Source organism: Natrix helvetica, assembly GCF_964273705.1.
Source record: "Natrix helvetica genome assembly, chromosome: 1".
Taxonomy (NCBI): domain Eukaryota; kingdom Metazoa; phylum Chordata; class Lepidosauria; order Squamata; family Natricidae; genus Natrix; species Natrix helvetica.
This window is the reverse complement of record NC_138548.1, coordinates 34,857,952-34,882,749: the sequence shown is the minus strand read 5'-3', so window position 1 is coordinate 34,882,749 and position 24,798 is coordinate 34,857,952. Positions and strand designations below refer to the sequence as shown.

Below are 24,798 nucleotides of genomic sequence, written 5' to 3'. Positions count from 1 at the left end.
GAACATGTTTAAATGAAATTATTTGATCCACATCCCTCTTTAGCTGGCAGGAATTACATGATAAAACAGAATATAAGGAGGTGCCTTAGCTATACTGGTTAAATATTATAGGCAAATTTCCTACAACCTTTGCCTATGACTTCATTGCATAGGATATTAAAGGTGATATTCCTCATTACTTGCTCATCATGCCTACTTAGCAGCCACTATGAAATATTTAGCTCCAATATTAAAAAAGGAAATGGGCTTGACCAACCCCCTAGAAAGTTTGTTTCCTAAGAATAGGATGACCTTCACAGCTGTGACAGTCTTTATTTGAACAGCTGCTCAAAGCCATGTCAACTTTTGATTCATGTAAGTAATGAGGGTTATATTTTGCAGATTTGTTTACTTCAGAAAGTTTGTGATCCTTTTGCCATGTTTATTATAGGCTTTTTTATTCTCTCCTACATAGTTTATTTATACAAACTATGTTTGGGGTCTTATTTGTTATTTTAATGTGTTTTTTAACTTAGTGATTTTTGCAATGTGTGAGGCTATGACCTATGGTTATAATAGTAAAAAATACTATCAAAAATAATATTGGAATATATTGATGAATAGCAATCATTTGCCTAAACTGATTCTATTAATTTCAATGATTTCAGGCAAAATTTAAATGTTACTTTGTAAACATAGTAATTCAAAATGAATATGTTAATACTGGAATTATTTATTTTCTAGTAAACAAGAAAACAGGATGTTTTCTGTTAGAATGGAACTTAGGGCTCCCTGTAAATGCAAATTATTAAAGAGTAAAAATGGAAAACATTTTGCATATAAAACATTTTGCATATAAAACAATAAGAAACCCTGACGTAACTATCTTGCAATCCTAAATATGACACATCAAAAGGATTTTTTTAGTCACAGAATACTTGCATTACACAAACCTAAATTACATTATTCAGAAAGTTGATATATTTGCATAAGCTGTGCTCTTGAAATTAAACAGTGTTGGGGCTTAATAGAAACCTTTTATCCTCAGCAAACTGAATAGAGAATCAGCTTTCATTCTATCTAGCTGCAAAAAGTAAATATGTCCTATGGATTTTATTTAAACAGTTCACAACACCAAAGTCTAAGTTTCCCATTTTTAATGTTCAATTTATTATGTTAAATAATTAAAACTTAAATTAAAAATAAAATATGATAAAACTATTAATTTTTTACATCCCTGTAGAAACCATGACATTTGAACAGCTGTCATAACCACTAGTACTTTGCAAAAATTTTGCATGAAGCTCCCTTTCCCGAAGGATTTCATTCCCCATTTATTTCAAAATAAGCAGACACTTTATACATAGAAAAAGATACATTTCCAGAAGTAATTTATGGAGAAGCCTGCAGGTTCAGGTGCACCATTTATATGTAGGCTTTGGTTACGAGCAACTGAATTAATATTTTTTTTAAGATGTGATCTTTTGCAGATCCCATAAGCATTCAGAATGAGACTAAAGAAATACATTCATTACTGAGCTTTGGACCAACATAAACCCATAAAATTGGATTTACCAAGCTTCTGCTCTGTATTTTAATTACAATTATGACTGGGAAGAAGTATCTTTTAACAGGAAAAGAAACAGCCTATCTATAACAGACCAGAATGTTATGTCCTAGGATTGCAAGAGTTAAACATAGAAGGAAACATGGATGACTCACATCAGTTCCACAAACCAATTGCTTGCAGGTGGCTAGTTCCAATATAAATGTTTATGTTTAACTGTCAGTTCAACGCTATCTCTTCAATGAAATTTCAGCTTCTGAAGTCCAACTGCTCCTCCAATTGCCAAAATATGAGGTAGAAGAACTGCCATCAATATACAGTCAATATTTGGATTCAGTTCCAGTTAGTCTCTCATGTGCAGTATTGATCACATTCCATTATGATATTCTATGTAACACTCTGGCAAAAATTATGTAAAAATGAAATTATATGTGAATCTGCTCCACTTTATTTATTTATTTATTTATTTATTTATTTATTTATTTATTTATTTATTTATTTATTTATTTATTATTTATTTATTTATTTATTTGCTTGTTTATTTCATTCAGATGCCGCCCAACTCCAAACTGACTCTAAGCAGGTGAATAGGATAAAACAATATAAAATTAAAATGTACACAAAACTACAATGTATGTACTAGGCAGATGACAAATCCAGTCAACACATAAAACAGATATCATATCACCCGGTGGAAGCTCCAGCCAGCGTACCCAAAGCCTAAGAAAGAGTCTTCAAGAGCAGGGGTCTCCACCCTTGGCAACTTTAAGACTTGTGGACTTCAACTCCCAGAGTTCCTCAGCCAGCAAAGCCTGGGAGTTGCAGTCCACAAGTCTTAAAGTTGCCAAGGTTGGAGACCCCAGTTCTAGAGGGCCATCCTGGTGGGAAGCATCCAGATTCCGGGGGGGAACCTATGGCAGTGGCAGTGGCGGACACTGTGACAGAGAAAGTACACTTCCTTTGCCCCAAATAACACACAGTTTAACCAAAAAATGTTAGAAAAGATGTCTTTCCAGAAAAGGGAAAACAGATTTATTTTCCACGCAAAAATAATAAATTTCAGAAATGCTCTAATCTCAAGTAAAATATAAAGCAAATTACAAGCTTGACTCACCTTTTCCTTAATGTTGATTCACCAACTTTAACCACCCTGATTACTTCTTTAACAGTGCGTCGAAAATCATGCATTCTTGCTGCAACAAGAAGAGCTAGAACATAAAAAGAGAGTCACATCAAAAAGGCACCCGGGGGTAGCAAAGGAATACATTAAATTATATAGGTGGCATTGGAAATTCTATTTCTCATATTAGTTTTAAAATACTGTTGGGCTGCAGAAAGATTAAACTGGATTTTTATAAAAAATACTTTGCATGCAGAAATATTACATCAGCCCAAACAAATTTTGGGAAAAGCAGAATGGCATAATATTCAGCCTCAAAAATTATTTCACCTACGTAGGTAGACCACCTCCTTGCACACATACACATGTATCCATGCACACAGAATTAGGGGGAAATGTCCTAACGCCACAATAGTGCATGCATTTGCTTTTACCCACATTATTTCAAAACGTGTACATATATTTCATTTTTACCATGCTGTATTTACATAGTAAAATTATCTCGAAAAAAAGTAATTGCATAACATCATTCAGTGCTTTCAGTATTTCCGTTCAAGGTTCAGAGCTCCTCAACAGTGCTTTTACACTAAAGTTGGGAGATACTCTATGTTTTAATGTATATTTTCCACAACATAGAAAAGCTCATAAGAGCCATGGTAGCGCAGTGGTTAGAACACAGTATTGCAGGCTAACTCTGCGTTCCACTGCCAGGGGTTTGCTTCTGACTGGCTCAAAGTTGACTCAGCCTTCCATCCAAGGTCAGTAAAATGGGGACCCAGATTGTTAGGGGCAATATGCTGACTCTGTAAACTGCTAAAAAAGGGCTGTAAAGCACTACTGTAGGAAGCGGTTTATAAGTCTACATCCTCTTGATATTGCTATATCCCAACAATTCTGTTCAGGAAGGTACAGGAAGAAAACCACAACTGAAATATTAATTAGTGGCTGCCAACTAAAAAATATTTTTCTTGGGAAGAAATAAAAAAAAAGGAAAAGAAATGGCTAGACATCCTTTCTCTCTAACTCAAACCATTAATAGTTGAATTAAATATTGTGTTCTTCACTTTAAAAATTCAGAAGCCTAAATATATTATTTATTTAACGTACTATTTTAAAGTAGTTTTATTCCCCCCCTCCTTTTGTTTTAGCGGGTCGAGTTAGTCCTTGACTAATTACCACCATTAGGACTAAAATTGCCAAATCAGCATGGTTGCATCATGTGTCTTAGGACAGCAATCCTAGCACTCAAAGACCCATGGATCATTAAGGGTGTACTCCACCTAATCTAAACCGTTCTGGACTTGGTCCCTCTCAGCCCCAAGCCTCAAAAGGGAAGGGACTAACTCAAAATCTCCCCCCATATCTGGTCTTTGACCATCCTGTATCCTTATCTTACTTACTATCTCTCGGCAGAAAAACATTTGGGGCTACTATGTTATAGTCTTTACAGAGACGTGGCTTGTCCCTACTATTCCAGGGGAGGCTATTGAATTACAAGGACACTCAGTATATTGAGCAGATAGAACCATTGCCTCCGGGAAGAGCAGAGGAGGGGGGCTTTGTGTTTACATAAATAACAACTGGAGCACACATGTTAAAACAATGGACACTCACTGCTCTCCTGATCTGGAGTACTTGGCAGTTAAATGCCGCCACTTTAATCTATCTCGTGAGTTTAATGTTGGATCTGTAGTGAGGAGACTGAGGCAGCGGTCAGTTCAACGAGGTTTATTAAGAACAGGCTACTGACAACGGACAAAACGCGAGCCGGCTGACAGCTATTTATACTTACAGCTGTCAGCCGGTAGAACCAATAGGGAACCTTGAATTCTCCCGCCGGCTGGAGCGCGCGCCTTGGCCAATCAGAGAGCTTCCTCCGAACGCCCTCTGCTGGCCAGGCTCCTCAGTACTCAACACCCCTTTCCCCCGGATTGCGCATGCGTAATCTTCCAAATATCTTGGTCGTCTGCGCACGCGCTGGGAACGCCTTGGCATAGTTGGAGTGGCGTTCGAAGAGGAAGGAGTGTCGGCCCCGCCCGAGTGACGAGGCCCTGGAGGAGCGGCCGCGACAGGCCCAACCCTAGGAGATGGATGCGTCAGAACAGGTAAGGAACCAAACGCACCGGGGGCAACGTGCGCCGACTCGGAGCTAGAGTTTTCTGTGCTGTTGGGCCGGCAGGCGGCGTTGTTAGGGCCTGGCTGTTTCTGTCCGCAGGTTGCAATTCCGGGAACTTCTGCCGGTCGTCGCCGCAACAGGTCTACATGGCGCCTCCAAGATCTCCCATCGTTGAGGAGGACCCTGTAAGAGCAGGGCCCCGTTACGTCTGAGATCTTTCCAGGCACCCATTTGGGTTCCCCCGCATAATTCCGGGCGAAAACTTCCTCCCCCACTAGAAAGGATCTCGGGGAGGTGGAAGGGTGAAAGGGGGGGGAAGAACAGAGGGGATGCAAGCGGTCTAAAGTAGACCTGAGGCGGCGACCCATGAGTAGCTCGGAGGGGGCTTTACCCGTAGAGGCACAAGGGGTGGTGTGTTGGGTGCGGAGATACGTGTGAATGCGGTCCGGCCAGGGTAGTGCTGCCATACGGGCAAAGGCATCTTTTGCAGAACGGACCGCACGTTCCGCCAGGCCATTGCTGGCCGGGTGATATGGTGATATTGGGGCATGGCGGATGCCCAGGGAGGAGAGAAAAGAAAGAAATTCAGAGGAGGCGAATTGGGGCCCGTTATCGGAAACGATAACATCGGGCAGCCCATGGGTTGTGAAGAGCGAGTTGAGAACGCGGATAGTGGCCGCGGACGTGGTAGTGGTCATGGGAAATAGCTCAACCCATTTAGACCATGCATCTACCACAACTAGAAAGGAGTGTCCCTCGATGGGACCCATGAAATCGATATGCAATCGACTCCAGGGGCCCATAGGTTGTTCCCACTCGCGGGGAGGAGCGGTGGGGGGGGCAGCCTGCACCCGCTGGCAGGCAGAACAACTTTGGACGTAGGAAGCGATGTCTGCATCCATAGACGGCCACCAGACATATCCGCGGCCAAGGGCCTTCATTCGGACAATGCCTGGGTGGCCGTCATGGAGGCGAGACAGCACAGAGGCGCGCAAGGAAGAGGGAATAACGACGCGGGAGCCCCAGAGGAGGCAATCCTGCACCACTGAAAGTTCGCAACGGCGTCGGAAGAAGGGCAGGAGGAGGGGGTCTGTAGAGTAAGCCACCCATCCTCGAGTTACGGCGGCCATAACTCGGATAATGACAGGATCGGTCGCAGACGCTGCAGCTATGTCCGAAACGGACATAGGAAGGGACAGGTCATCAATGAGGCAGACCTTAACAGTAGGGGCCGGGTCACGAATGGGCACTGGCAAGGGGCAGCGGCTCAAAGCGTCTGCGTGGGCTATATGGCCGCCGGGGCGATATGTAAGAGTGTACGAATAGGCAGAAAGGAATTCTAGCCATCGTAACATGCGCGGGGAGAGGATGGGCGGAGTGGGGCGATCCCCGGCAATGATGCCTAGGAGTGGCTTGTGATCTGTAATGAGGGAGAAGGGACGCCCGTACAGGTAGTGATGGAAGCGCTTTACTCCCGCAACGGCAGCCAGCGCCTCCTTATCAAGCTGGCTGTAATTTCGCTCAGGCCTTGATAAGGTGCGGGAGTAAAACGCTATGGGACGTTCCGAGCCATCAGGGAAGGAATGGCTAAGCACAGCGCCCACTCCAAAGGGAGAGGCGTCACAAACTAAAGTTAGTGGAAGGGACTCATCATACTGGGCTAGGACTGGAGGAGTAGTGAGGGAATGTTTGACAGCCGCGAGCGCCTGCGCTTCGCGGCTGCTCCAGCTCCAAGGAGCCTTGGAGTCCAATAGGCGGTGAAGGGGTTCGGCCAGGGAAGCTTTGTGGGGAATGAATGAAGCGTAAAAATTTAGAAGCCCCAGGAAAGCTTGGAGCTCAGCTTTAGATTGGGGTGGGGGGGCAGCTAGGATGGCATTAAGTTTATCAGGGTCGGGGTGGATGCCCGCGGCATCGATGCGGTAACCTAGGAAGGTTACAGCAGGACCCCCCAGGTGGCATTTTTCGGCCTTTAAATGGAGTCCCGCAGCGCGGAAGCGCTGTAGGACAACGCGCAGCGTGTGAACGAGGCTCGCCGTGTCGGGGGCTGCAATCAAAACGTCATCGAAGTATGGGGTGACCCCGGGAATGGCATGGAGCAGGCGCTCCATTAAGCCTTGGAAAATTCCCGGGGCCACACTGACGCCAAATTGCAGCCTTCGACATTTGAAAGCCCCGCGGTGAGTCACTATTGTTTGCGCAAGCGCGGTGGTCTCGTCCACGGGCAGTTGTTGATACGCCTGCGCGAGGTCTAATTTTGCGAAAATGCGCCCATTGCCTAGAGTGTGCAGAACATGCTGCACCACGGGCACAGGATAGGGGTGCGCTTGCAGGGCTTTATTTAATGTGGATTTAAAGTCCGCGCAGATCCTCACGGATCCGTCGGACTTAAGAGGAACCACTATCGGTGTTTCCCATGGAGAAAAATCCACGGGTTCCAGTATGCCTTGGCGGAGAAGCTTGTCTATCTCCGCGTCTACCTTGGCTCGAAGGGCAAGCGGCAGACGGCGAGCCTTCAATCGGATGGGAGCTATGGAAGGGTCAAGGTTTAGGGAAATGGGGGAACCTGTATAGCAACCCAGGGAGGGGCTGAAGACGTCAGCGAACTCAGTTAGGAGGGAAGAGAGAGAAGTAGAAGAGGGAAGAGGAGAGGGAAGTAAGGAATGCACCCCCGCTATAGAAAGCCCTAGTGCCCTAAACCAATCTAGGCCGAGCAAAGAGGATAGCGGGTTTTTTACGATGAGGAGCGGAAGCCTGGCGTGGCGGGAACCATAGGTCACATTAAATCTGCCATAACCTAGCAATTCAATGGAGTGCCCCTGATAGTCCCGCAGTCTACAGTCTGGGGGCAATAGGCTTGAGCGCCGTATGTTAGGTAGCAAATAGTGAAGCGTGTCCCATGACATGATAGACCTAGCTGAGCCCGTGTCTACCTCCATGGAGGTTGTCACCCCCTCTAAAGTTATTGGGAGGTACAGCTTACCTCGGCCCTCCGCAGAGGAAGAGGCCGAGTCCACCAGCCATTCAGGAAAAGCAGTGGCCGGATCGCCAACGGTGAGGGAATTTTGGCGGCGGCCAGATACATTGACTGGAGTACGGGGAGTGTTAGGAGGTTGGTGCGCTGGCCTTCTGTCAGGAAGCGCGGAGCGGCAAACGGCAGCCAGATGGCCCTTGCGGCCGCAATTGTGGCACAGGGCTTGACGGAATCGGCATTGAGAGCGTTGGTGGCGGCCGCCACAACTCAGGCATTGACGTCCGTCTCTGGTGGCGAGGGACTGGAGGCGGTTGGCTGTCTGATCGACCTCATTTTGGAAGGCGGATGCCGTGGAGTGTGCGAATGAGGCGGTGGAAGGTGCGTACGGAGAAGGCGGTATGTAGGCAGCGTGAGGGTGCTGGCTGAGGTGGCTGAAATCTGGGGTGGACTGGTCAGCCATCTCATAGGCTCTGGCATCATCGACTGCTATTTTTAGAGTCAATTCTGGTCGTGCGAGAATGCGGCGATGTAGTTTTACATCGCGGAGACCATAGATGAACTGCTCCAGCAGCGCGTCTTCTAGGTCGCTGAACTCGCACAGACTCGCCTCAGCCCGAAGAGCAGCGACGTACTGGGCAATGGTTTGGCCCTCCTTCTGTATACATCGTCGAAAGTACTGTCGCCGGGCGAAACGAGATGGGGCGGGCTCGTAGTGATGTTTGAGGCGAGTCATCAGGTCTTCCCACGGCAGCGAGTTTGCTGGTTCTGGAGCAGCCAGAGCCCTAGCAGTGGCGAACATTTCCGCGCCACAATAGTTTAGGAAGATGCCGCGTTTCCTCTCCTGAGAGAGATTGATGAGGTCATGGGCTATGAGGAAGCAGTCAAACCTCTCTAGAAACGCTTCCCAAGCCTCAGCCTCTGGCCTGAAAGGCGAAAAAGCGGCGGAGGTAGCCATTGGTGGCACAATGAAGGGGTCCGTGTCGCCCGTCCTCGTCGCCAGTGTTGGATCTGTAGTGAGGAGACTGAGGCAGCGGTCAGTTCAACGAGGTTTATTAAGAACAGGCTACTGACAACGGACAAAACGCGAGCCGGCTGACAGCTATTTATACTTACAGCTGTCAGCCGGTAGAACCAATAGGGAACCTTGAATTCTCCCGCCGGCTGGAGCGCGCGCCTTGGCCAATCAGAGAGCTTCCTCCGAACGCCCTCTGCTGGCCAGGCTCCTCAGTACTCAACATTTAATATTGTAATAATAACTGCAGTATATACCTCCTGATGCTAATATGACTACAGCCATGAGTCACCTGTTAACTGCTATTAGCAAACTGCAACAGGCCTACCCAGATGGAGTGCTGGTGGTTGCAGGAGATCTCAACCAAGCCAATTTAAAGTCTGTCCTCCCTAAATTCTATCAGTACGTAGTGTCCCACCAGAGGGAAAAATAACTTGGATCAGGTATATAGTAACATCATGCATGGATACAGGGCTATGCCTTTACCCCACCTGGGACAGTCAGATCATATATCTTTGTTCTTAATCCCATCATACAGACCTCTTGTCAACAGAATTAGACCATCGATTAGAGAAAATATAAGTGTGGCCAGAGGGTGCATCGGAGCAACTTCATTGCTTTAGGAGCACTGATTGGGCATTGTTTGAGGAAGACAATATTGATATTTACACTTCAACAGTACTGTTTTATATCAAAAGCTGCATTGATGTTGTTACTACCACCAGACAAGTACGAGTGTTCTCTAACAATAAGCCCTGGATAAATAAAGACGTGTGTCTTTTATTAAGAGCTAGGAATGCTGCTTTCCACTCTGGTGATGCGCTACGGCAGGGGTGGGGAACTGTGGCTCTTTTGCGACTTGTGGACTTCAACTCCCAGAATTCCTGAGGCAGCTATGTTGGTTCTGGAATTCTGGGAGTTGAAGTCCACAAGTCGCAAAAGAGCCACAGTTCCCCACCCCTGCGCTACGGTATAGCGAGGCGAGAGCTAAATTGAAAAAGGGCATCAAGGATACTAAAGCTACGTACAGTCGGAGTATTGAACCTCTTTTTGAGAACTCGGACTCTCATCAGATATGGCAAGGTCTGCGACAAATCACGGGGCAGAGCAATAAAAATAGTTTGTCTAGCAGTAATGTCTCTTTGGCGGAACAGCTAAATCAATTTTTCAGCCGTTTTGAGGTGGAAACAGGAACGACCATCATTCCAGCATCTACCACTGATAGTACACTACTAACACCTACCATCGATAGACAACCACTTCTACTGCAGATCTCTGATGTGAGACACGCTTTCCAGAATGTCAACATCTGGAAGGCAGCTGGGCCTGATGGAATCACGGGACGAGTTGCTAGGGACTGCGCTGCAGAGCTAGCTGGAGTGTTCACAGATATTTTCAATCTATCCCTGTTGCAGTGCTCTATCCCTACCTGCCTGAAGACATCCATTATAGTGTCAGTCCCTAAGCAGACAGTAATGGTATCTCTTAATGATTATAGACCAATAGCTTTAACATCTGTTGTCATGAAATGTTTTGAGAGACTGGTGTTGAACTATATTAAGGCTAGTCTTCCATCTACTTTGGATCCATACCAATTTGCATATAGGAGAAATAGATCAACTGATGATGCTATGTTTATTGTTGTCCATACTGTATTAAACCATTTGGAACAACAGGAAACATATGTAAGGTTGCTATTTGTGGATTATAGCTCTGCCTTTAATACCATTCTACTCAACAGGTTGTTTCTTAAAATGTCCAATTTGGGTATAAATCAGAGGATTTGTTTGTGGATAAAGGATTTTCTGACAGATAGGCCACAGTCAGCAAGGATGGGATGTCACCATTCTTCTACTCAGATATTAAGCACAGGAGCCCCCCAGGGTTGTGTACTAAGCACCTTCCTCTATTCTTTGTACACACGTGACTGTGCCCCATTGTATACCGTGTTTCCCCGAAATTACGACATGTCCTGATAATAAGGCCATGCAACATTTGTCTGGTGGGCAAAAATATAAGCCCTCCCCCACAAATAAGCCCCCTGGACAACCCCCCACCTCCGGCCAGGCAGAGTGCCGCTCACCAACCTAGCGGTATCCCAAAGCCCGGCTCTTACAGCTTGGTGCCTTCGAAATGGCAGTGAATGGTGCTCTGCACGGCTGGAAGGGGGTGCGTGAGCGGCTGTTCCACTGTCGCTCACGCGCCTGCCAGCCTCACGATGCCCTGGCCCAGCTCTCTCCGCAGAGCCAGGGTACCTCTGCTGCCGCCGCCGCTGCAAGGCTTATTTTGCGGCTTCCAAACTGAGTCTTCAGGCAGTGGCCACTCTGGGCATACGCTCTATGGAACAGCCGCTCACGCAACCCCCCCTCCAGCTGTGCAGAGTGCCATTCACTGCCATTTCGAAGGCACCAAGTCGCGGGAGCCAGGCAGCGGCGAACAGCCACTTATGTGGCTTGGCGATATCCCTAGGTCAGTGAATGGCGCTGTGCCTAGCTGGAAAGGGGGTTTGCCGGGTGGCTGTTCATGAGTGTGGTCGCTTCATGGCTGCTGCGCTGCGCTGCTGCAACAGAGCAAAGCAGCCATTCACCCATGAGGCTGTGCCCGGCTCTTTGAGAGCAGCTGTCCGGCAACCCCCTCTTCAGCTGGGCACAGAGCCGTTCACCAACCTAGCAGTATCCCAAAGGCGCTAAGCAATGCAATCACCTTTGCCTCCTCCCGGTTCCTGCGGGTTGGCAGCGAACAGGCGCTCATGCAGCTTGCTGATACCCCTAGGTCAGTGAATGGCGCTGTGCCCGGCTGGAAAGGAGGTTTGCCAGGTGGCTGCTAATGAGTGTGGTCGCTTCATGGCTGCTGTGTTGTGCTGCTGCGACAGCGCAACACAGCCATTTGCCCATGAGGCTGTGCCCAGCTCTTTGGGAACCCACTCGCAAGAGAGCAGCTGCCCGGCAACCCCAAAACAATAAACCCTCCCTTCATAATAAGGCCCAAGCCATATTTTGTGTGTAAAAAGAAAATAAGACCCTGTCTTATTTTCAAGGAAACACAGTAATACCAACACAATTATTAAATTTACGGATGACACAACAGTGGTGGGGCTCATTGATAGGAACAGCGAGTCTGCTTATAGGAAGGAAGTACAAGGGCTGAAAATGTGGTGTAAAGAAAATAATCTTACACTTAACACCAAAAAAACTAAAGAACTTATAATTGACTTCAGGAAGAAGAGAGATGTACATTTACCATTGTACATAAATGTCGAGGAGGTGGAGAGGGTTGGTAGCTTTAAATTTCTGGGCATTTATATCTCAGAGGATCTCTCATGGAACATGAATGCTAACATGCTTGTGAAGAAGGCACAGAAGAGGCTGTACTTCCTGAGAATGCTAAGGAAGATAAATCTATCTCAGCATCTACTTCTGTCCTACTATCACAGCACCATTGAGAGTGTCCTGACATACAGTATTCTTGCATGGTATGGGAGCTGCTCTGCAGCAGACAAAAAAGCTCTACAGAGAATCATTAAATCTTCCCAGAATATCATCGGGCTCCAGCTACCAGCCCTGGACAACATCTTCACATCTCGCTGTTTGAAGAAGTTGCATAACATCCTCAGAGATTCTTCCCATCCTGCTCACAATCTTTTTAGACTGTTGCCTTCTGGCAGAATATACAGAACAATTCAAACTAGGACCACATCTTCTGAATAGTTTTTATCCCAGAGCTATAATTGCACTCAACAATGAACTAAAGGGTCACCATCAGTGAACTATTGGACAGCACTACTTGGTCTGTTATGTGGATGTTTGGGTGGTTCAGGGGCGGAGGGTTTTCTTTTTTCTTTTTGTTGTGTGTGTGTGTGTTTTGGGGATTGTTATGGGTGTTGCGACTGGTCTCTGGGTGTTACGTGAATTTCGTTGTATGTGTAAATGTACATGACAAATAAAGTATATAGCATTTGTGTGAGAAATAAATAAAGGGAGACTAGTATAGATCTATTTCAAGCTATTTAGCTCTCACCAGTTAGCCAAATGTAACAAAGGCAACATAAAAACTCCTAGGGTGAGCCAAAAGACAGACAAAGGGAAGCAGTATCCCTCCCATATTTGGGCATACCAGGGGTTGTGACACAATACATACCTATTTCCCTGTCTTAGCTGATAAAGGAGGAGAGCCTGTGGCTTAGTGGCTAACACAACTGCCTGATATGTAATACACCCCAGGTTCGATTCCCAGTAAGGGTATGGCTAGCTGATGAGAGCTAAATAGCTTGAAATAAATAGATCTATACCAGTCTCCCTTTATTTATTTATCCGCACAAATGCAACACAAATGTAACAAAGGCAACATAAAAAAATGGCTTTCTGCCTGGATGGCTCCTAGAGTGAGCGAAAAGACAGAAAAAGGGAAGCAGTATGCTCCCTCCCATATTTGGGCATACCAGGGGTTGTGACACAATACACACACACGGACAGACAGACAGACAGACAGACGTACGTACGTACATACGTACATACGTACATACGTACATACGTACATACGTACATACGTACATACATACAGACAGACAGACAGACAGACAGACAGACAGCAAGCAGCCCCAAATTCGCATGGCTATTTACCATGACTATTACCATGCCCCAGGAAGCAGCAATCACACAGCACTCTCACCATTCTGCACTTCAACTTATCCTCCCCATTTTCTTATTCTCACTGCTGATGAGGGAGGCATGCCTACTTTGTCTCTTGTCCCAAAGCCAGCAAAAGGAAGCCCCTTTGTGCGCAGTTGACAAAAGCAAGCCCATTTGCACCATACTGGTGGGCTGAGTCGGGTTGGGGTGGGTTTCCTGGCGTGCTGCAGATCTATAGCTGTTTCTTCCTTGCTTCTGCTTCTTGTGGTACAGAAGGAAGTCCAGCACAGCAGCATGGCGCATTGTTTTTGCTGGCTTTATGCAAAAGGATTTGCTTTTACCAGATTGCTTTTGCTGGCTTCACAGTGGGGCTTGTTGGCATGAAAGACCAGGTCATGAATGCCTCATCAGCAGTGGGAGCAAGAAAAAGCAAGGATAAGCTGGGGCGGCAGAGCACAGAAAAGCAGGGGGCCAAAAAGGTATAAATGGAGAGTGGGGAGAGAGATAGGCAGGTGGGAGAAGTTGCAATGCCTCTGTGATCCAGAATGCAGGCTGGCTGCCACATATCCAAATTTTGTTCATGTGAACGTGAGGGGGAGTGCTGCAATAGATATAACTTCAGTCACGGGCCTTAATTCCATTTTTTTTAGCACTGTTGTAACTTCAAGCTGTTTATGAGCAAATGGTCATAAGCGAGAGCTACCTGTAATAGCTTAACTTAATACCTGTGTCAAACAAGACAGGACCACGACCCACAAGCTTATAATCAAAAGAAATAAATAAGAGGTAGAGAGGAAAAAAGTAGAATCAGGGATAAGTTCTTAAAGTGGTCTGTTGTGGTAATTAGTTTGAAGGAGAAGAGTCTGATGTAACAAATCTCTCAACAGTTCTGCCAGAGTTGTCCAACATATTCAGTCGTTCTCTCCACTGTAGCAGATGTCATGTGCAAAATAACAGAAAAATGGAAGTGTAGCACAATACTTCTTCTAGTTATATCTTCTGTGTTCCAAGTGCCCCCTGTAAGTCACTTTTCCCTTTGAACTGAATTCTCAATTCAACCAATTGAATTCTCTTCCCAAAGTATTTTTTCCTTAGGAAAGTCTGACTTAGGCTTTTTCCCATGGATTTGCCTGTAGTATATACTTTGGTTCTAAAAAATTCTTATATGTAGGCCATGAAAGTACTGTAGCTTGACCTACTTGCCCTAACCATGGCATGGGCAGCAAACAAATTTAATAAATTCAACCTTAATATATTTATACCAAGATATTGCTAAATATAATTAGGGTTCTTAAACTATCTGTTATTCAGTTAAACCATAAGATTTAGGTTCAGTGTAATCCACTGTTTTCATGTTCTTTTATACAATTTTTATACAATGCCTTATGGATAATCTACATTTTCTGCTTGTGGAATAGTATGACCTCTGTGATACTCTGGTTTATGGCCAAGGGTTAGATTAGTTCCTAAAGTTCATATCTAACCCGATTTATCTTGACATTAAACTTGTATGTACAGATTTGCCTAAAAGCACGACATTCTAAGGGTGAACATATGCAACTGCTTCTTGCAAAATGAAATATACATAACACATTTCTTTGCCACTAGCTGTTGCCACTCCACACACTCAAATTCACGAGTTCTGCAATACCTGCACCACAAAGCCCTGATGGCCGTCGACCAGTGTGCATCCAGTCTCTCTTCATCTGCTGCAGGAGCCTTAAAGCTGTCATGGAGACTTCATGGTTCTTATCACCAAACTCGAGCATGTGTGCAAAACGAGGAATATATAAACACGGATCTGCCCAAAGCAAGAGGAAAAAAGTTTGTTATTGCCAACCATAACTTTTCCTCTTTTATCCAGAGACTTCTCAGATTTACTCGACTTACAAAAAAGACTTCACTGTCCTATTGTTTCTCCAGCTGTAGACATGAGATTGTATTTACTATCAGGAACAAAAAGAATTGTTGTGCTTGTGGAAGGTCTTTGTTCTGGCAGAAACCTCTACTAATGGAAGGTGATGTTTTGCTGATTGTCTCTTCCCTCTGGAACTCTCAGCACCATTTTTCCCATTGCTCCAATCAGATATACAAGGACTACTGGGAAAATGGGCATTATTCAAAATTCACCACCCCTTTCATTAGGACGTATCAGACAACAAACAGCTTTCAGTGAACTGAAAGATACCAAATGTCACATGAGACACACACACACAAAGCAACCTCTCTTTTAAAAATGAACTGTAGAAGGTGACTGCTTTGGATCAAGAAAAATCAAGGAGAGGTGTTTCGCGTGTTCCTTTTTATTCATTGTCTGTTTAAAACTGACCACCTTTTTTGAAGCTTCAGTAGAAATAGATACAAATGCTGTATTGCCGTTAGTCAAGTCAATCCTGGATATTCTTGCAATACAGAACAGCAGTGGAGGAATTAGTACTAGCTAGAAAAAAGGCTGCATATTTTAAATTTGCAAACCAAGTAGAATACATTGTGACACATGATTTTAAAAAGACCTATCAAACTTGAGATATTCAAATATATATTTTGACATAAACTATGAAGTATAGAATAAATAGTGTAGGTCCAATCAATCAATGTTGATAGCCCTTAAGGGTAATCCCTAAAATTATTAATTGATTCCATATTTCCAAATCTAAGATCTGTCATAGATCAATGCAGCAACTGTAGCAATGAATAATATGAACAATCACACAGACTTATCAACACCATTCCTGGTCCAAATGTGTTGAGACCAAAGCTCGCTATGCCTACAGAACTATACTGTAAAATTATGGTAGCATGAAAAATTGGGAATTGTAATCCCAAACATGCCTCGGAAGCACCTGGATGAGGAGACTAATAATGATGATTAACATCCTCATCCAGAAGGATGACAAGCAAGAGGAAAATCATCCCATATGCAATTTAATATTACTTGAGACTTCTTTGAAGATATCACATTAGTTAAAATTTCTACATTAACAGATAAAATTATTTTGCTTCTACAGAAGTACGGTATTAAATTTCTCATCTCTAAAGCCATTGTATATAGAGGAAAGTTTCAGCCAGCTCCAATTATTAACATACAGACTAATTCTGCTTTCATATCTCCCTCTTTACTGAAGATTAATTTAAAGTAATCAACAGAACCAAGCCAAAAGAATAACTTCCAAAGATCAACTTAAGCCTTCATAAAAAAGTCAAATTGGTTGAGAGTTCTTCTATACTAACAAGTATATCTATAATGCCATGAAATTAGCACTATTGTTAACTGATTTCTAGTCCCTGAAACCAGAAATATTTGAAGACAATTTTAAATGCAATGGATGATTTATTTCAAAGATACAACTTTATATAGGGTACTGCTCCATTTTGATTATATGGATTACTGTCTCCTGAATGATTTGCAGATACAGTGCAATCAATGTCTACCTAAACTATATAGCTGCTACCTGTAATTTAAAGGATTTTATGCTGCATTGCTATGCACTTAACAGCAAGGCTCCAATCTAAAATTGTTTCTCAATATTACAGAAAAGCAGAACAAATTTTAAGTGTATTACTTGCATAACAAATAATGATTATTCCCTATCATAACAATTGTATTCAATAAGCAAGACATTGAAATATATTCCAGAAGATAGAAGAAGCTATCAAGGTTACCAGAACACAGCTTTGGCTATGATTATGAAATGACAGGAAACCATCATGGTTTCCATAGTTTTTCACTGAGGAACACTGCCAGTTTTCAATATCAAAGGGTCCTCTCACATAGATGTCATATATTATTGGGGGAAGGGTGCTTGAGCTTTAGTTTCACATCATAAATAGCTAAAGCTATTATAATTTCACTTTGGAATTAAGCCATTTTACAATCCTAAGATAATGTATTTGAATCATAATGTTAAAATGCCATCTAAAAATAATTTATACTGCCCATCTGCCAAAACAATGCAGGCTAGCACACAATGACTAAACTAAGAACTACCACCTAAGAGTCAAAGTATGAAGCAGAAGAGAAAATAGGTTATCAGCATTTCAGACATTAATTTCTCACTGCAAAACAAGCATGTAGTAACATGGCATAGGGTATGGATAGGGCTAAAATAGTTGCAAATAAATCAGATGAGGTAATAGTGGAAAAAAGAGATATAGCAAAGTCCTTTTCAGTAGTCTCATTTGAGATGGTGAGATTGAACAACTGGCCCTGTGGTGCAGCCAGAACAATCTGGAGCGGAACACACTTAAAACTGTAGAAATGAAAGTGGATTTTAGGAGGACCCTCCTATTCTACCACCATAGCCTTCCAATCCTGGCTGGATAAAAAAAAGTTGAAGATGAATTTAGTAAAAATCAAACAGAAGACCTAATAATAACAACAGAAAAGTCAAGTGAAAAGGATTGAAACTGGATAATCTCCTGGAACTGAACAATGGCTTTTGGCTCAAATATCGGACTATCTTGCATCTAATTATAACTAAATAACATAATGAACTATTGCATAAAGAAGATATCAGCAACTGATTACTACCTGGCAAAACTTATGAGAGTGGAAAAAAAAGGTGAAAGAAAAAACATCAGGAAACTATAAACCAAGGACATGCTTGCCTACAATGTTTCAATTACTTACAGGAATAATAGCATATAGCTCCCAAGATTATTTGGAAGAAAAATACCCTTCCAGTTAAACACAAAGGCAATAAAAGGAAAAGCAGCGGGACAAAAGATCAAGTGCCGATTAAGAAAATGGTTTTGGAGAATTATGAAAACTGAAAAAGAAATTTACATATGATTTAAATTGATTATAAAAGGAGTTTGATTCATAACTGCATAGCTGTATCATCAAATTTTTGGAAACAACTAGTGTCAGTAAAAACATCTGAATATTTACAGGAAAAAAATAATGAAATAATAGAAGGCAGGTGGTTGGAAATGAAAACTATGGGCTTGTCAATGTTAGGAGAGTTATCTTCCAGGGAAACTCATTATCACCCTTATCATTTGTCATTGCTATGATCCCACTTTCAGTAATTTTGAAGAAAACAAATTTTGGCTACTAAACAGTAAAAATGCTAATAAAATGCATGTTTGCTTTCTATGAGATATCTAAACCTTTATGGGAAATCAGAAATCAAAATTCAGTCATTGACAAATACGGTAAGACATCTGCTAAAATAGTAAAAATTATCTTTAAAAATATGTAAAAATTATCATGTGCCAGTAATGAAAACTAGGTAAGAAGTAGTTGAAAAAGAACATGTTAAACTATTATGGGGTTTCTCAATAAAAACTCATAAAAGTCTTTGCATGAATACACCTGACTTAACTGTGGTTGGAAAGAAGGAAGTTTGGATAATTAATGTGGCAATACAAGGAGAGAATAAAACAGAAGACAAAAAATTGGAGAAAATCACAAAATATCAAGTTCTGAAAATCAAAGTTAAACGATCATGGCATAAACTGGAATGGTGGCCCCAGTGTTTATTGGTACTCTGGGTACCATACTGAAAAGCCGTGGACTACAAAATCTGTGCATTAACAAAAATTTCCATCTGTCCATTACAAAATGCCACACTACTTGAATCTGCACAAATACTACTCAGATACATAACAGCCTAGGTTTTTGCCAAGAATTTGATGTGAATGAAGGCCAACACCATAATAGCTGTTGTTGGATATATAATAATTTCATGTTCTACAGCCCAAAAGCTCTAGATAGACTACAAATAGTCCTCCAATCACAACCATTCATTTAATGACCATTTCACATTACAACAGCACTGAAAAAACTGATTTATGACCAGTTTTCATACTTACAACTGTTGTAGCATCCCCATGGTCATGTAATCAAAATTTGGGCACTTGACAACTGACAACTGTTACAGGGTCATGTGCTTACCATTTGTAATCTTCACAGTAAACCAAGAGGGAAACCAGATTTGCTTAATGACCATGTGATTCACTTATCAACCATGACAAAATATTGTAAAATGGGGCAAAACTCACTTAACAACTATCTTGCTTACCAATGGAAATTTTGGATTCAATTGTGGTCATAAATCAAGGATATATTTAATAGACTTCGTGGTCTTCTGTTACTTACTAGGAAGTTAATTACTTCCTAGTAACTAGCTAATTACTTAGTTGTCTTCTGTTAGCTACTATTAGAGGCGCACAATAAAATTAGAATAAAAATAAAATTTTGCTCAGATTTTAAGCTTTCAGGTTTCATGTAGGTAAACAATTTCTTGTATTGAGCAGTGCAGTATGAGGTTGAGCAATTGTCCAATTGAAAAAAATCCCATTGGCTCTTCTCAGTGCCACTTTAAAAAAGATAGGTCTTTTGGGAAACTAACTCAAATCAAATGATCAAGCTTTGTTCTATGTTCTCCAGTTTTTCACTAGAGATACCAGTTTCTCATTTCCTCTGATGTCAATTGTTGACTATTAAATTCAAGCCCATGTCCTTAGCTGATGCCCTGTTGAGCAATTCCATAACTAAAGAAAGGGCTTTGTCTTAAATTGATTTATAATTAATTAAACTTAAATAATCACTGCTAAGCAACAACATTGTTATGTATTATTTTTTTATTTTCATGTGTTCAGAAAGACTATGCATATGCATGATCACCTACATAACATACAAATTTTCAGACAACCAGAAGCAGTACATTTAAAAAAAAAAAAAACTAAATAATTATTAACTAGGAAAGTTGCTTCCATTAATATTTTAGGGGAAATTCAAACATTCAGTTAACTATGATGGTTAGCTATATATTATAGATACTAAATCAAATACTATAAGCTAACCTGTTTAGGAAAAAGTTAGCATTCGGATTAAAAACAAATCCTGTACATTTTTTGCATAATATGTGTGTTAATTAGCAAGCCAAATGGTAATGCCAGAAGCTTGTCTCTGAGAGAAAATCCTGTTGCTCCATTTATATTTCTTAGCTGCGATGGGAATCTGGGTGAAGAGGAAGGTAAACATTCTTACAAAGAGAGAGAGTCAGTGATATACAAAGGACTGTTATGTAACACTAAGGCTGTTCAGATACAACAAGAAATAGACAGTTTCCAACTGCATAAATCTGGTACAGAAAACCCTTAAGAGGGCTGATCCCCAGATCTCTAGAAGCATGAGTTGGACTGTGCCTTCAAACTTGTTTTCATTCTTTCTGTGTGAAGGGCCTTTCTTCATGCAAATGAGAACACAAAATGCATTCTCCTGCACAGAATAACACTTCTTCCTCCTTGCAGAGCAAAACAAAAATAAATGCTTCCTTCCTTTGTGGAAAATACTAGTTTGGGGACAGAACTATGCGGAGGGAATTTTTCCTCTTCCACGACTCACTCATTTTTATAATTTTGCCTTCTGCAAGAAGGTCAGGGACAAATTGGTGGTCTATAATGTAACAAGACAAGCAGTTCAAGTTTTGTTGTTCGCCCTAATCCAGAAACATACAGCTAGCTGACCTTGACAGAATTGAACAGGTTGGATGATTTAGTTCTTGGATGGGAGACCACCAGGATAGCAGCAAATCACTTATTCATGTGAATTATCCCAGAGCCTCAAATAAAAAAGATTCTAGATGGTATTTTTGCTGCGAGAACATCACGCATAATTTTGTGCAATTATCGGGAATCAATGTCAATTACAGGGACTTTTTAAGAATAAAATCTATAATAGGAAAATTACCCTTATGACTGAATCTAATAAATGTTAATTTATTAATCTATCCATAACATTTGCACAATTCTGTATATAAATTGAAAACAATAATTCAGTAGCATTTTTCGTTTTCAGAGTATGTACCCATAAATTTTACAAACATTATCTTAGAATATATCCTGGACAAACTACTCAACTTTATGGAAGAAATAATAATAAGAAATTTTAACTATCCAGGCATCTATATAAAAACTAACTGGGCCAGAACTACATGGTTTCTCAGTCATTTTGTTGATGGTTTCATCTTTCAGAAGAATAAAAATATTGAGTCTGTCAGAGCTAGTTCTAACCAATAAGAAAGCATGGGTTGATGAGATGAAAGCAATTACAGCTTTAAGAAGTTATTATGTCATACTGGAGTTCAAAGAGTTCCTAAAAAAAATAAACACATTAGCTTTCAAGAGAGTCATATCAAGTCTTGGAGAAGCATTAATCAAGATTCTTTGGGCAGAAATCCTGAGGCAAAAAGGAATGCAAGGGAATTGGGAATTTCTCAAATTAAGATACTTGGAGTACAGTCATATACCATTCCTGCCAGGAACGAAAGTGGAGACAACCTGTAAGTACATTCTGAAAGAGTAGAAATGTTAGGATCATGCACTTGGGGGGAGAGGGAGGGATGAATTTAATCAATGCAGGAGTGACTATCAGAAAAGCTAGTCTGCTCCCTTGTTAACTTCTCTTCTTGGAAGGCCGTGGAGCCCCTTTGTGTGTCTGTCAACGTAGCAACATTAAGATGTGTGGACTTCAACATGGCTGCCTGGGGAATTCTGGGAGTTGATGTCCACACATCTTAATATAGCCAAAGTTGGGAAACACTACTTTATGTGATCTTTGCAAATTCATGGAGGACAGATGAAATGCTGAAGTATTGGAGAAGGGAAAATCTTGGACATTCATAAGTGAAACCTAGTCAGCTCCATGTCAGTAAGAGTGCATTCTGGAACAAATTATTAGAAGCAGAGTTGAGTATTTTTTTAAAAAAAATGTTTGTGGGGAGCCAGCTTTGTGAAGTTTCTTGCATCAAAGCTATAACTAGTAGGGAAAAAATGTTGCAGTCTTCCTTAAAACAATAACATTTATTTTGGCTGCAACTTCCTGGACAGTTCTTTGTTTTATTTCTTCTGAATAAGATTTTAAGATCTGAAGTCATCTACACACACACACATCAGTTTTCAAGATGTTTCAAGATGTTAAGGACCAAATGAGACACAACGCTCAGCATTCGAAGAATTTGGGCGAAAACTCTCCATTTTTTGCCGGCACCTTTGATAACTCCGCCTTGCTTTCAGGCTGATAAAGTTTGAAAAAGCACTGGTTTGGGTAGATCCCCCCCCCCAAAGGGGAGGGAGTTCAAACGGAGCCAGAAAAGATGCCTGAAAAGGAGCATTGTGTGAGGGGACGGCCAGAAGGAGCATGGGCGCCCTCCCTAGGCCGCACGGAAAAGGCTCCTTTTACTGCTGCGCTAAACTGGGATCGGCGAGGCGCTGCCTCCCGCCTAACTGATGCTGCCCGTGCCTTTCCGTTTTCATAATCATGGCTTCTGACTCCACGGATGAGCCTGCAGTGTAAACTTTCCCGACTGGGTTCGGGCAAAGGGACGCCTGGTGAGAGAGAGCGGCCGGGTAACCTGCTTCCTACTGGGGAAATTGCCAGGAGCGGGTTCGCGACTGGGGGGAGACTGGGGGAGATGCTAGGATCGGCGCCGCAGCGGAGTTTTTTGAACTGCAGGATGGCTGGCGCTCAAAGCGGACTGCCTCCAGCGATTTCCTAAAGACCTCTTCTCCCCACATCCCAATCCCTATTTTGCAAACGGTCCCAAAACTAAAAGCGCCCTTGGCTCAATTGACATCGAAGTCGAAAGAGCAGAATTCACACCGGCCGCCTTTATTGACGCCCCACCACCACCATCGCCATGGGAGTGAGCAACCGCAAGAGGCAAGCTGAGACGAGATCTCCCCCGGGGTGGGTGGGGGGTGAGGAATTTCCCAAGCAACCGAAAGAGGTGGAAGGGAGAGGAGGGAATGAGCCGGCATAGCAATTTGAGACAATAAATAGTAATAACATTCCTTCCCCTCGAAGGAATAGCGACCCTTTCTAAACGGGATTTACTTCTGGAAGAGTTTCTGCGACTCCTTTTGGGAAAGGGCGGTTGTGTAAGGTTTTTTTTTTTACGTTGGGCCGTCACTCCCAACTGCTGCTCCGCCGCAGCATTTTCCCTTTTTTTTTCTTTTTCTTTTCCGTGTGTGCTCGCGCGTGCATTTATCTCCCTCCTCCATCCAACAGCGAGAGTGAATTTGGGTTTCCTGTAAATTTCCCAAATGGAGGAGGGGACTGGATTGATGGGAGAGGGGAAAGCGCGAGGGGGGGAGGAAGGGGGGCGTGTGGGCGGTTCAAGAGAGCGCGAGCGAAGAATGACATATTGTCTAGCGAGAGAGACCGGCCCTCCCCTCTGGTGCCCTTTCGCCATTGGAGCAGCCGCCGATGACGCGCAGAGCTGCTGCTGACTATTTGAGGCGGCAGCAAGCAGCAACATTGGGAAGAGGTGGCGGCGGTGCTAACAACATCGGGGAGACAGCACGTACGCGTGAGGAGCGCACACGCGGACGGCCACGGGTGCCCGGTCCTGCAAAGCCGCGGCTCCTGCCCGACTTTCGAAGTAGGGTAAGACAGGAGACGACGCAGCGTCGCCAGGAGACGAGGGAAAAAGAAGCCCCTCCCCAGTCCGGCGCTGGGAAGAACCAGGACCCGGACTCCAGCGTCAGAGGATGCTTCCCTCTCCTGCAGCTTGGCCTGGCCAGCCTCGCTTTTAAAAGCGAAAAAAGGGACAGGAAAAACTTCCGCTCGTTAAAAAAAACGGTCGGGGAAAAAAAGCCTCTCTCTCCTTCGTGTCCCTCGGCCTCTGGGATTTTATCGCTCGGGAGACGGAGAACTTGCAACCTGAATTGTGGAATAATAATAAATAAACCTAAGTGGAGATCTACAGTTGTTTCGCGGATGTTCGCCCTTCGCCCGGAAAAGGGGCGAAAGCCGGGCTTCCCCTTCCGCGTGTCCTCCAGCCTCACCAAGAACCTTGGCAGAAGTTTACATCGCCCCGGGGTCGAGGGCTGCTCTCGCCTCTTAAAGAAAATCGGCATCGTGACAGCTCCTCGGACTTTCCGGAGCGGGATCAGGGCAAGTCCTGCCCGCGGCTCGAGCTTCGGAGAGCCCTTGCACCATCCCAGCGTCCTTCCCTCCCCACCGCCAGGTGAGCGATGAGTCATTAAAGCATCATCGCTGCGCCACCAGCCGGAACACAAAAGATGCTTTAGGCACCGATCCTTCAAACAAGGCGCTGTAGTTTGTTTTTTGCTGTCCTTCAAAGGGTGGTTGTGTTTTTTTTAATTCTTTGGAAGCGAGAGTGGCGCCCGACCGATGGCCGCGGAGGGGGGTCCCTCCCGCTGATGCCCCTGGACCATGGTTGCTTCCATGGACGGATCATGAAGTGTTTGACTTTCTTTCTTCTGCTTCCAGAGACCTTAAAGAAGTCAAAAAGAGCGTCCGGGCCAACAGCAAAGGGCAGCATGCTATGAGATATTGCCCCTGGGCCTCAAAAGAAGATGGCTGCGGAACTTTACCCTGCCAGCGCCAATACCAATCTCGCAAACAGCAATAACGCCGCCGCCGCCAACAC

At 43.5% G+C, this 24,798-nt stretch overlaps 1 protein-coding gene across 3 annotated transcripts in view; it reads right to left on the bottom strand.

Moving 5' to 3' along the window:
• Positions 1-24,798, bottom strand: part of BRF1 (BRF1 general transcription factor IIIB subunit) — a 247,175-nt gene that overhangs the window by 111,069 nt on the left and 111,308 nt on the right. For all 3 annotated transcript variants that reach the window (XM_081934659.1, XM_081934660.1, XM_081934661.1), the window contains 2 exons: positions 15,045-15,194; positions 2,661-2,754 (listed from right to left, as the gene is read on the bottom strand). In XM_081934659.1, coding sequence (XP_081790785.1) covers positions 2,661-2,754; positions 15,045-15,194 — 244 coding nt within the window. The remainder of the gene's footprint in view (positions 1-2,660; positions 2,755-15,044; positions 15,195-24,798) is intronic.